The sequence below is a fragment of the Talpa occidentalis genome, unplaced genomic scaffold (genome assembly GCF_014898055.3).
Source record: "Talpa occidentalis isolate TD23 unplaced genomic scaffold, MPIMG_talOcc4v2.1 talOcc4.11, whole genome shotgun sequence".
NCBI lineage: Eukaryota > Metazoa > Chordata > Mammalia > Eulipotyphla > Talpidae > Talpa > Talpa occidentalis.
The window spans coordinates 22,250,905-22,264,978 of NW_023601104.1; the positions used below are offsets into that span (position 1 = coordinate 22,250,905).

Below are 14,074 nucleotides of genomic sequence, written 5' to 3' on the forward strand. Positions count from 1 at the left end.
ATAGTTTAAAATTAGAGCATGTGATACCTCCATTTTTGTTTTTTTTTTTTCTTCAGCATTGCTTTAGCTGTTCAGGGTCTATGCTAGAGAGATTTTTAGTTCTCTGTTAGTTCCTCTGACTTGATTGTCTTTTTCATCTGTACTTAAACTGATTATCTGAAGCTTTTCTATTAATCACTTCTAATGTGTGTCTTATTTCTAATTTATTTCTTATGTTGTTTTCATCCTCAATTAGTTTCCTTAGGTCTGCAATTAGCCTTTCATCTTATTTTGTTGTATCATCATCTGGTCTACAAGCTCTTCTTTTATATTATTACATTCTACCAGATGAAGTACATGGGAGATATATACTTCTGTCTTAGGTTATGGATTCCTCAATTTCTTCATGCTATTTTTCTTTATTTTTATAAGTTCATTAGTTTGCTCTAGCATGTTGGCATAGTTATCATGTTTTTACTTTTATCTTGAGCTTTGCCCAGAGCTTTTATTGGTTCTGATTTAATAAGAATGACTTTTTTGACTCTCTTCTTTTCATATCTCAGATTGACATTATCATATGATATTTTCTTTATTCTTATGTTAAAGCCTGACATTCCAGGAATAAATACAACTTAACTCTTTTTTTTTAAAGATTTATTTTTTATTTATACAATATCTGGGGTATAGGCCAGAGGCGTGGGAGGGTGGGAGGATTCACCAGAGACAGAGCAGGGAACAGAACAGGCAGACAGACCAAAGACACTGCTGAGGGGAGCAGCAGGCAAGACAGGAGAGGCCTGCCGTGCCATGTGGGAATCTCCCTGGTTGGCCAGGAATCGAACCAGTGTTGCAGAGGCTGCGGACAGCTTCACAGTGTGGCGCTCAACCTGCTGCCCTTACTTCGTTTTTATATAATGAGATATGCTAATATTCTCTCTAAAAGGCTTGCCTATATAAGCAAGATTAACTAGGGGGCCTCCCTGGTGGCACTAGGGGTTGAGATGCAACCTATGAAGCTACCCACAGCTGCTGCAGCATGAGTTTGATCCCTGGCCAGGGAGCTACTCACAAGGCACAGCAGACCTCTCTTGACGCACCCGCTGCTCCCCTCAGCAGAGTGTTCCAGTCTATCTGCTTGTTCTGTTCCCCACTCTGTCTTTGGTGGACCCTCCCCACCCACACCTCTGGCCTCAACCCTAGTTCTTGTGTGCATAAATGAATAAATCTTTAAAAAAAAAATCAACTCATGTTGTTTCTCTGAACCATCCAAACACTTAATTCTGAGGTTTCATTAAATGCGTATCTACATGGTTGAGGGGAGGGGTGCAGTAATTCATTCTTATGGGGAGATTCCCTTCTGTAACCTGATTCAGTTTGTATCCCTGGAGCTTTCTTTTCTGACAGAGACAATTTTTTAAAAAAATTACTGTTTCAATCATTTTTTTCCTTGCTTAAGGGAGCAAGAAAATAAGAATGCTTATTTAATTTGCTTCTCTCCAAACTGGCATTATTAGTGATCATTATTAAAAAAATTAAAATTACCTTTAGCTTTCTGGGGCAGGTGTTGTCTTAGATGCCTAAGACTGCATATTTCACCATGTTCCAGTCTTAGGGTATTGGGTTGTGCCATTTTCCTTGTTTCCCAATACTTCTTCCATTTTGTTTGTTGTCTTTTCATTTTGATAGTGCCCTTTGACACACATTAGCTTTTAAATTTTTCATTAAATCAAATTTGTCAATTTGTTATTGACAAATGTTATTGACAAATGTTATTACTGAACATTTTTGCTCTTTTTAGAAAAACTGCTTTGATTAATTTGCCTTGGAATATGAAAAAGATTCTGTAAAGTAGCTTTGTTCTACTATCTTAATTTTGAAGTCTCTATGTAACTATATCTATGTCCACTCACTCAACCTGCATTAAAAGCATGTGAAATAGATGTCATCCCTATTTCTTTAAAAAAAAAAAAAAAGAAACAGAATGGAAAGGGGTTTTACTACTGGTGAAAAGCAGCAATGAAATCTAACACTAGAATTTCAGGGATTTTTTGAGCATATTTATAAGATTATACAATCATTACCACTATTTAATTCCAAAGAAGTATATTCCCCCAAAGAACTCCAGCATTTGTTAGCCAGTCCCCAGCAAACACTAATCTACTCTCTATATGGATTTGTCTATTCTGGACATTTCATATTAATGGAATTACACAATATGTGACTTTGTGTCTATTTTCTTTTACTTGGCATACATTTTCAAGGCTATTCATGTTATAATACTGTTAGTATTTCATTCACTTTGATAGCTGCATAATATTCCATAGCATGAATATTGCACACTAGGATTACCCATTTAAAAGTTGGTGAATATCTGGATTATCTAGTTTTAGCTATCATGAATAATGCTACTATAAAGATTTAGGTACAGGTTTTTATATGAATGTATGCATGTTTTCTTGGGTATATACCTAGCAATGGAATTTCTGGGTCACTCTGTTTAACTTCTGAGGAACTGCCCAACTATTTTCCACAGTGGTTATATCATTTGATGTTCCCCTATGCAAAGTCTGAGGGTTCCAATTTCCTCAAAATCTTGTAACACTTATTTTCTATTAGTTTTTTTTTAAATACAGACATTCTAGTGAGTATGAAGCGCCATCTCACTGTAGTTTTAACTTGCATTTCCATAATTACTAATGATATTGAGCATCTTTTCATGTACTTATTCACCATCTATATATCTTCTTTGAAGAAAAGCTTTATCAAGTTCTTTGTCTATTTTTCAGTTACACTGCTTTTCCTTTTTGTTGTTAAGTTGTAAGAATCCTTTATGTATTCTGGATACTAGACTCTTATCAGATATTTGCAAATACTTCTGCCATTTTGTTTGTTGTCTTTTCATTTTGACAGTGCCTTTGACACACATTAGTTTTTAAATTTATCATTAAATCAAATTTGTCAATTTTTCCTTTGGCTGCTTCAGTAAAACTGGGTTCATCTACTTTGAAGATTTAAGTTTACTTCCCTAACATCTTACACATATACTGTCTTCTTCAGTTTCCCACAATAGGCAAAAATATAAACTTCTGGCTTAAACTAGAGAAATGCCTATCTTTTAATCTAATTCAATGTGGTAATCCCATTTGAATAGATGAGAAATAAAGAATTAATAAAAGGCAACCTACCAAATGGGAGAAAATTTTTATAAATCATGTATCTGAGAAGGGATCAATACCCCCAAAATATTAAGAACTCAGAGAACTCAATAGCAAAAATAAATCTCATTAAAAATGGGGAAAGGATATGAATATACCTTTTTCCAAAGAAGACATACAGATGGCCAATAGGTACATTAAAAGGCATTTATCATCACTAATGATCAGGGAAATGCAAATTAAAGCCACAATGAGATATCATCTCATACCTGTGAGGATAGCTATTATAAAAAAGATAAGAAAGGAGTGCTGGTGAGGATGTGGCGAAAAGGAACCCTCATACACTATTGGTGGAATGTAAATTCACTCAGTCACTCTGAAAAACATGATGGAGATTGCCAAAAATATTAAAAACAGAACCACCAAAATGACCTACCAATTCGACTTCTGGGTATTTCCCTGAAGAAAATAAAAACACTAACATGAAAAGATATATGCTCCCCTGTGTTCACTGCAATATTATTTACAATAGCTATTGACAACAGATGTGCTAACAATCTAAGTGTAACATCAAAGGATGAATAGATAAAGATGTGGTTCACAAAGGAACTGGAACGTTATTCAGCCATCAAAATGGGATGACAACACAGCTGGACCTTGTGGGCAATATGTTAAGTGAAATAAATTAGACAAAGACAAATATGTATGATCTCACTTACATATGGAATCTAAAACAAACAAAAGAATCAAGCACATAGATATAGAGACCAGATTTACTAATACCTTGATTTTGGACTACCCAGTCATCAGAATTGTGAGAAATTTCTGTTGTTGATAAACCACCCAGTCTATGGTATTGTTACAGCAGACTAAATGGATGCAGATGGTGCCTAATATATTGCCTGGCACACAAAGGGCACTCAAATATCAGTTCTCATTTTGCTTTCCTTTGACTAACCTATACTATAAGCTCACTTCAGTTTCTGTAGTTATCAAAATATCTGATATCCAGTAGTATCAACACACTCGGTGGACAGTCAAATATCAGTTTCTCTTAATAGCACATTAGTCTGGAACATACTATCAGTTTATTCTATTGTTTACTATGGATGCAAACATCTCAGCTAACAGCTTTCTCTTCACCAGACACATACTTTTGTAATATTGGTCTCTACTGTGGAATGTATATATTATTGATTAATATATGAACATAATATTATATGAATTCCATCAAGAATTTGGTGAAAAGGCTTTATGTGATTGAAATAAAAGTGCCATTATTTCCTGTGAATTCAAGACAGAAAGTGTCTAAAGTGTGATGCCCCGAATCCAGACCAAACTGGACATATAAAAATTATTAAATTCTGAGAGTCTTCAACATCAGTTGGTTTCAAATATTTGTGGGTTCTGTGACAGCTGATCTTTCCAGACAAATGATCCTTGTATTATTGAGGTGCATGAGGTTTAGGGTTACTTACAAAGGTTGGGTATATGGTATTCATGTATGAAGCTGACTCTATACAATAAAATCATGAATAAACATCTAGTTTTTAAACAAAATCCAGAAGAAATCATGAAAACAAAGCTTCAGATAGTCACAAAACTCATGTAATAAACACCTTGTATTTGTCTTATTCAGCAAAATTGTGAGGTTTCTATTTTTATTTTTCTGTTGTTGTTCATTATTTTTTCTTTGGAGGGAGAAAATCTTCATCTCTGTTCACTTCATACCGACTCTCAATAAATACAAGTAAGAACTGTAGGTCATTTACTTGTTGTTTAATGTTTAAATGCTATATTTTAGAATGTAAGTTTTAGACCTTTTTTTTTCCTGATGTCAACAGTCAATTCTTAAAAGACAACTTACAAGGTACCAGACACCATTTTAAGTGCTATATCTATAGATATATAAATATGTGTGTGATATATCTATAGGTGTATAAATATATATATTTATATAAATATTTACATATCCATAATTCTTATATCTATAGCTATATATAAAATACTTATATCTATAGATATATCTCAACTCATTTAATTCCTCAAACAACTCATAAATATATGATTAGGTAACATATGTAAGTATACCTAGCTGGTAAGTGACAAAGCTAGAACTTAAACTGTAAGGCCCAAAGTCTTAACCATTATGTTCCATTGAGTCAGTGCTCCCAAAACGGAATTTAATCATGTTGCCCTTTTTTTGCTGCTGAGGAAGTTAACACAGAGTCGGTTTAAATAACTTGCAAAGGACCACACAGCTTATAAGTAGCAAGCCTGATGATAAATACCCTGACAATGGCAGGCCAACATCAAAATGCTACACTGTTTTTCTGTTGTGTTGGAATGTCTGTGGTGACTGGAAATAGGAAAGTAAACTTGAGGTCACTCCTGACTATGCTTTCAAACTATTCTTGAAGGTAAAGATCCTTACACCTCTTGAGATACCTGGAATAAGAGTGTTAGAGGAGAAAAATTATATAGTTTTCCCAGGAGTCTACTCCTCTATACCTCTAGGGAAAGCAAACTAGGAAGACTGATTACTTGAAGTCACTGAAACCTCTTCGTTAGGATTTATCAAATGAGATTTCAGAAATATCTGTTGAGATTCTGGAAATACAGAATTTCTAAAAGTAATTAATTCTTCCCTGTATGGGTCCCATAATCAAAAGGTCACTTTTTTTTTTTAAACTCTTATATTTATGTGATAAATACTATGACAGATAACAGGCTGTTAAGGGAATCTAAGAAACTGTATCTAATCTTGTCTGAGAGAGAACTTTCAGAGAAGACATTCTGGGAGGTTTCAACTGAGCTGATATTTTGAGGATGAATATCTTAACAAAGGTGGGCAATTAAGAGGATAGGGCTAGCAGAAGGAACAGAATATGCAAGGTTTTAAAGCAAGAGAGACCATGACACTGTCTAGAGGAGAAATGTGATTATTTCACACCCAGAGCACAGTAGGCAAGGGAGAACATTTCAAGGAATATGAAGGAAGATGGACTAAGTAGTAGGCCTGAGCCAAGTAAAAGAGAGTCATTAAAAGAAGTAAGATATTTTTTTAAAGATTTATTTATTTATTTATACAAGAACCAGGGTATAGGCCAGATTTGTGGGAAGGTGAGAGGATTCACCAGAGACAGAGCAGGGAACAGAACAGGTAGACTGACGAAATACACTGCTGAGGGGAGCAGTGGGAGCAAAAGGAGAGGTCTGCTGCGCCATGAGGGACCCTCGCCGGCCTGCTGGGATCAAACTGGCGCTGCAGAGGCTGCGGACAGCTTCACAGCGCTGAGCTCAACCATGTGAGCCACCAGGGGAGGCCCAAAAGAAGTAAGATTTTTAATATAAACACAGGGAGCTACCAAATAATTCTACCAAAAAAAGGGTAACGTGATTGAATTCTGTTTTGGGAGCACTAGAACAATGAAACATAATGGTTAAGCCTTAAAGTTCTAGCTTTGTCACTTACCAGCTGGGTAAACTAGAATATGTTACCTAATCATACATTTACTTAACCTCTCTGAGCATCAATTCATAAACTATAAACCTAGAATGATAATAACATGTAACTCAAAAGATTATTGAAAAGATTAAGCAAGACAATTCCTTTAAAATACTTAGCAAACTGCTTGGTAGTCAATAGACCTAGTTATTCATCAGCAGCATTAGCTAAGAATAAAGTTGATTAAGGAGATAAAACAGGAGACAAGGAAATGAGTGAGAGGGCTATTGTAATAATCAAAGAATAAGCAAAACCTGAAGTGGCTGTGCAAAGGACAAGCAGATGATGGGTTCAAAGCATATTAAGGAGACAGATATTCTACATCTTTAGGAAACTGATGGGTAAGAGGGCAGGGGATGCATATGGGATGCATATGGGTCACTGGATAAATGATGGCCATGTTCTCGTAGAGAAGAAATATGGTAGAAAGAGCATACCACAGATGCCTATCATTTGACACAATAGAAACAACATTCATTTCCTCCTCTTAAGTTCACTTTTTTATATCTGGACACCATTCTCTTATGGTTTTCTCCCCTACCTCTCTGGCTACTCCTTCACATTCTCCTTTTCAATTCTTTCCCTCCTGTCTCATAAATGTTAGTATCCTCAAACTTGCTGTTCTCAAAGCTTTTGCTTCTAGTTTTTATTCTCTCTTAGGTGAGCTCTTCTACTCCCAAGGTATCAATTATAGTCACCTGTTTACTGATAACTTTCAGATCTCTATTTCTGGCTCAGACCACTTACCGCAGTTACAAACCTTGTATATCCACTGCATACACTGGAAAATCCCAAAGGGATAGTGTGCATTGTGTGTTAAACAAAATTTACTTTCCCAACACTCTGTCTAGCTGTTATATAATCCAATTAAAAAAACAAAACAATAAAAAAACCTTTTCCTTCAGACTTTCATCAGTTCTTTGCCTCCAACCGTTGAGCATATTATGCTTCCTCTCCAGCCTAAGGTTTACTTTTAGTACTTCTGTGACATTTCTAAAATACATTGTGTTGTTTCCAATGTTGTTTCCAAAGTAGACTCTGGTTAACAGCATTTTGTCTGAAATGAAAGCCTTCAACTTTTTTTTCTTCATCTCTAAACTTTTGTCTTTCTTCCTCTGGTCTCTTTTTTCTCTAAGACTGTTTATTTGCAGCCTTAGTGCTATTTCTGTTTTCTCATCTGCAAAGACCTGATTTATGAAAATAGGAGACTTGTGTGTCCCATCCCCAACTTCAAGAATGGTTAAGTGCCTACATGTTATATTAAAAAACATGTATTTAATGTTTTTATCCATGCTTTATGACTGAATTATCCTTTTTACTTGCCTTTTCAGTTTTCTCATCTCCTTCCATATCTGGTTCTCTGTATAAAAACGTTTAAGTGAAAAAGTACTCATATAAACTTTCTCTTGACTCTGTCTTTTCAAGTTACTGGCTTCTTTCTTTCTACTATCAAGTTTCTTTAAGTCATATCTTTACTACATTGAAATGCGGTTTTCTTCCAAACATACCTTCTCAAAATCGACAGTGATATCAAAGACCTTTTTCTCAGACCTCATCCTTCTTGTTGCTCTTTCTACAGCATTAATGCAAAGGAACACCATTGCTTCTTAAAACACTTCTCCAGGAGGCCTTTCTTGATTCTCTTACATACAGGTTATATGTTCTTTATTTCCTATAGATGATAACAACACTCATTACACTATCTGTAATGTATACTGTACTAGGCTAAAAATTTCTCGAAGAAAGGTGTTTTGTCCTCTCAATGAATATACTCCTACTCTCTGAAACTGTGACTGCTCAATAGCTATCTGCTGAAAACAAAAGAATATTATCATCAGATCAACACCTAAGAGTGTAAGTGTACAAAATAAGGATGATAGCTTACATTCTAAGGGAAAAGAGCAAGTAAGAGTAATATGAAGAGCTACAGACAATCAGAAAGCAGTGTAAAGGTAGAAATGAATCACTTCATGTATTCACTCATTCATTTACTGTGTACTGTTTATGGTGGAGAAAGCTATTGAGGGAGAAATAGAAAGATAATTAAGATACTGTACCTCTCCTCTTAGATGTGCCATAATCAAGGGCTGAGTGCCTGGGTTATAAATGGTAAGAAATGGTAGAAAATAGGAGTCAGATACTTTGTTACTAAGTAGTAATTCTGAATCTAATGTTAAAATATCAAGACAAGTTTGGAAGACCACAAATCAGCTCCCTATGGCCCATTCATCTTTGCAAGCAAGGTCTACCAGTAGCATTTCCCAAAATCAGTGTATACAAGAAATGTCTGGAGAGTTTATTTTAAAAATGCAAAAGATTTAATGCAACCAGAGTGTGTGGGGAGAAATCTTGCTAAAGATGCTCAGAAGGGCCTCCTTGGTGTCCTACAGGTTATGGCTGCTACAGCCTAAGTTCGATCCCCGGCCAGGGAGCTAATGCACATAAGGCACAGCAGACCTCTCCTGTCTAGTCCACTGTTCCCCTCAGCAGTGTATTTCAGTTAATCTACCTGTTCTGCTCCCCACTCTGTCTCTGGTGAATGCCCTTAATCCCCCCAACCCCCAATCTCTGACCTACACCTCAGTGCTTCTATGCAAAAATAAATAATAAATAAATAAACAAATAAATAAATAAATAAATAAAGATGCAGAGAAATCGTCCAGAAATCCCAGTTCTGTGGGTCCAGAAATCTATATTGCTGACAAGCATCCCAGGGTGTTACTATGCTTTTGGTCTACAGAGCACGCTACTTTCTGTAAACTCCTTAGTCATTCATGATGTCATATCTTTTGCCATATCTGAGTACTATCTATAATATTATTTTCTTAATAATTTCAATAAAATAAAAACATACATATTTTTAGCCTTGTCCTAAGCAGAGGGTTTGATGACTTACATTTTTTGTAATATACATGAAATATATACATAATGATTAAAGAGTCTGTACACATCAGTGGCTGGGAAACAATTTGAGAAGCACTGCTGAAGAATTTATGCTCTGCAAACACTACATCCTGCATGCAATCTGATGATATGAGTTATAATAAAAAGTTTCAGGGCAGTAAAATGCAGAAAAATGGTTCAGAAAAACTTATATAGATATATTCTGGTACCTTTTATTGATTATAAAAGTACAAATATATATACAAATTCTCTAAAACATAATATTCTCATTATTACAAAATGACTTATAACCCCCTCCCCCCCAGACTGAATTTTTATTTTAAAAGTGCCTTGTCTTTTATTCTGGTACTTAACACTCAGAATATTCTTAAGCTGACACCTTAACTCTCAGTAGCAAAGGTATAAAACTTAAAAGTAGCATTTGGAACAAAATGAAGACAGATGTGAGCTCTAGAGCCACAATAAAATGCCCGTCCATTGTATTTAAAATTACATTTGATAACTGAATTCAAAGGTATTCACTTAATAGTTCTCCTTCTTTTCCTTCAACCCCAAAGCCATTCATAATAGGCAAAATAATAAAGCAAAAATATCAGAGGAATAATTGTATTCCAGAAAGGTCTAATCCTGAAGTCTTAGGCAACTCATTACCACAAACCATACAGAAAGTTGAAATAAAAAAACCTTTATCAAATGAAAGACTGTGCTGATATTCAGCCTTTCACACAATATTCTCCTCTCAATTATGATTTGGCTTCAACAGCTAAGAAAATCAATCTATCTAAATACCTTAAGTGGATATTTTCAGGACACCACATTGTCCATGTCACAAGTTAGCTCTATAAAAATGACCAATTTCTAGTCACAGAGAACAAAAACACAGAGGAATATCTGTGGCCTTTGATCACTACATCACTTAAGTCAAGTGGAAATTTACCTTCCTATTTACTGACTTACAAGCATTTTACTCTGTTTGGATGAAAGGACTAGAGCAATAGCCTCCTAACCGGGTTCCCTGCTTCAATTCAACTGTAATTCTCTACAGTCTACTCTCCACATAGCAGCCTGAAAGTCCTTCAAAAAGAGAAGTCAGAACTGCCTAATCCCTACCTGAAGTCTTAAAAGGCTCCAGAGGCCCCCCCACAGGCAATTATCCTACCCTTCAGCTCAGCTCATACCCTCTGCTCCCCAGGAGCATTACCCCGGCTTCTTTGCTATTGCATGAATACAGTAGGCAAATTCCAAACGCTGGCCCTTTGCACTTGGTGTTCCTTTTGATGAGACTGAGCTTCCCACTGGAGTCCATATGGCTCCACTCTGCCACTGCTCTGATTCTTTCTTAAACATCAACTCCCAGGTGAGCCCTCCCACATATAATGGCTACCTTGCCTCCTCCACACATACTCCCTAAGCACTTTCCCTGCTTTGCTTTTCTCCATACCACGATTTGACATTGTATATCTTTTATTGGTTCATCATTTGTTTACCCCAGGAGAGAGTGAACGCCTACTGAGTGAAGACAGTCTTTCTGCTTTGTGGTTCCCTGTGGTATCCCTGTGCCCAGGACAGTGCCAGGCACACAGTAGATGTTCAATAAATATTTGCTCAATGAACAAACAGGATGACCTCAACTTTGGGACTTTCAGCCTTAACCCTGTTAAAGCTGAAAACGAGAGCTGGAGAATAGCCCCTAAATTTCCAGATGGCACTTGGCGTCTGTGAACTTACATGTGTTATCTTTTGTCTGGTACATCGTTCCCTCTGATTTTTCTTAGAGAGTAAGGCAGCAGCACAATCCTAAGTAGCGTGCAAGGACGAAGCACACCAGTCAGGCAGAGCCTGATTTTAGGCGGTGTGATTCCCATCCACAAGCCAATAAAGAAAATACCTTTTGAATTTGGACAGTGTCTCCTAAACCTGAGGAAAAGAAGCAGTAGCTTGTCGGCTTGGGGGTGGGTGCGCAGAGGGGGCCTGGGGGAGACGCGAAGGCCGGGTACGCCTTCCAGAGCGTCAACTCTTGGGCAGTCCAACTTACTTTTGGGGGGGGGGTGGGCATCGTTCGTGGTCTCTGCCAAGGGGTGTTTCTCTCGCACCCTCCGAGGTGCCTATTGTGCTGCGTCTTGAGGACGAGGTAAGGTGGGAGAGGTGCGGGGTAGGGAGGGCTGCGAGCGCGGCTGCAACTGCCTCCAAACACAAAGTCGGGGAGGCGAGGGCAGCGCGCGGGTGTCTAGGGGGCGAGCGGGCGCCGGGGCCGCGCACCTCCGACCGCAGCTCGGCCCCGGGGCGGAGGCGGGACGCGGGCTGCGCGGAGTTAGGCCCGGACAGAGCCCCGTGGCCTCCCCGCGCCCGGGCGCGCGGCCCCCACGCGCCCCACTCCCCCCGGCCCCCGCCATCCGGCGCCCGTCGCGGTTACCTCGAACTCTCTTCAGCGAAATGGGATCCTTCTCCTGTTCTGCTGACATTACAGACCGCAAAGCATGACTCCCCCCCAGGCCGCGGGAATTCGGTCTCTTTGATGCTGCGGCGGCGGCTCCTCCTCCTCGTCGCGGGGCCGCTGCGGCTGCGAGGCGAGGCGCGCCTCGGAGCTGAGGCGCGGCCGAGGGCGGCGGGGACGCGGGCCGACTTTGCAAAGTTTGGGAGGAGGACGAGGCCTTGGGGCGGCCGGGCGGCGAGCAGGGGCCGGCCGGGCTCAGCGGCGGCGGCGGCGGTGGGGAGCGCGGCCTGGGGGCGGCCCCCCGCCCGGGGCCGGCATGTGTGGAGGACGAGCGCGCCGCCGCGCCTCCCGCTCCGGCTGCCTCCTCGGCGCCGCCGCCTCAGGAGCCGCTGACAGGGGAGGCGCGAGGCGGGCGGCGGGCGGCCCGGCCCTGGCGGCGCACTCACAGCGCCCTCTGAGGAGGAGGTCCGCGCTCTCGCCGCTCCCGAGTCGCAGACACAAAAGCCCCCAGCCTGCAGCCGCCTGCACCACCCGCTCCGGGGCGGGCGAGGGACGTGGCGCGCCCCGCGCCTTCCCCGCCCCGCGCTCCCCAGCCCCGCGCGGGGACGGACTTCGGGGGCGGGGGCCGCTGCCTGGTCCCGCGGCGCCTCCCGCCGCCGCCGCCGCTCGCGCTCCGCCTCGGCCCAGCCCCCACGGCCCGCGCGCGCCTCTCCTCAGCGCCGGGGCTCGCGGGCCCGCGGCCCTCGCAGCCGGGGCGGGCAGCGCGCGCCGAGGGGCCGCCCCGCCCCGCCTCGCGCCGCGCCGCGCCGCGCCGGGCGCTCCCCCGCCGCCTGCCGGGCCCCGCCGCGCGCGTCGGCCGCCGAGCCCCGCAAGGGGGCTCGGCGGCCGACGCGCGCGCCGGGGCTCGGCGAGGAAATGGCATCTCCGAACTTCGGCGGAGGCCACGGCAGGCATCTTGGCCTCGCAGCCAGGGGCTGCGCGAGGAACGTACCACCCGAGAAAACTTTGTAAGCGGGAGCCGGAGAGTTCTGGGCGGGCTCGTGGAGACCCAGAGCCCCCGACTGCGCGTCTGCGGTGCGGACACCTGTTTGTGGAATGGCCCGACTTCAAGTTTTAAACGACTTGCCTTCGGCGAGAAAGAGCGATTCGGAATGAATACGAGGGAGGAGGGCGGGTGGCAGCGGTGAGAGGGTGGACCTGACGCGGGAGTTAAGATTTGGGGACTGTAGGTGACACCGGAGGTCGGATTTGGTCACTGATTTCACATCCTTCACGGGGGCTGTGTGACCTGAGGAAATCTGGGTGACCTCTCTGAGCCTCGGATTTCTCACCTTAAGGTGGGGCGCGTGTCTGAGGTCTCGCTTAGCTCTGACATCCTTTGTTGCGTTTTCCAGCTGTCCTCCTAAGAGAACCTGTGGGTGTGGGGTCTAATCTTCAGTCAGGTGTGACACTGGCTTCTTGTCGGAATCACTGAAAAGCACTCAGTCATACGAGGACTTACAACTACACGCTGACGAGGCTCATCCTTTGTGAGATGAGAAGCAGAGAAGTCATATTCGACTGCACACACAGTGTCAGAAGAGATGTAAATGTGGAGCCAACGTGTAGTCTCCAATGCTACGCAGCAGACAAACACCACAGCGCTGGTCCTGGACTTTACAAGACAGGATATGGCGAGGCCGGGGGACAAATGTTACCTTTCTCTGATTTCTGCTTGGAAGGTTCAGAGTAGGATAGGCAGGGGCATTTCTAAGGAGAAGGCTACCCCCAGCTAGAATATAAGCTCCATGCAGGCAGGAATTTTATAACTTGACTACTGTATACCCTGGTAACCAGCCTTCAGGGTTTTTGTTGTTGTTGTCCAGTGCATGGATAAACAGACTGGAAGTAAAGTCGCCCTGGACAAAAGGGGTTGATAGGGATTGGGTTGGGTATGTATAATAAAACCCAAGTAAATGCTAAGGATGCTGAAGCAAATTGGATCTCACCCTACCGCGCAGAGTTGGTGAGCCATGTGAAAGCTCTTTGAAAATACCACACAGTGTTGAAGTATAGTATATATTTTTTTAAAGATTTATTTATTTGTTTGTTTGT

General features: G+C 41.5%; 1 protein-coding gene across 6 annotated transcripts in view; it reads right to left on the reverse strand.

Moving 5' to 3' along the window:
• The window catches only part of PYGO1 (pygopus family PHD finger 1), a 41,177-nt gene extending 29,047 nt beyond the window's left edge, over positions 1-12,130 (reverse strand). For 5 of the 6 annotated variants that reach the window (XR_008554366.1, XR_008554367.1, XR_008554364.1 and 2 more), the window contains exon 1: positions 11,960-12,130. Coding sequence is in view for 2 of the 6 variants with exons in the window: in XM_037502535.2 (XP_037358432.1) it covers positions 11,960-12,008 (49 nt within the window). In the remaining 4 variants the exon portion in view is untranslated. Of the gene's footprint in view, positions 1-11,274; positions 11,471-11,959 lie in introns of those variants that run through there. The other variant, XM_037502536.2, reaches the window with a different exon arrangement.
• Between the last annotated feature and the right edge of the window lie 1,944 nt (positions 12,131-14,074).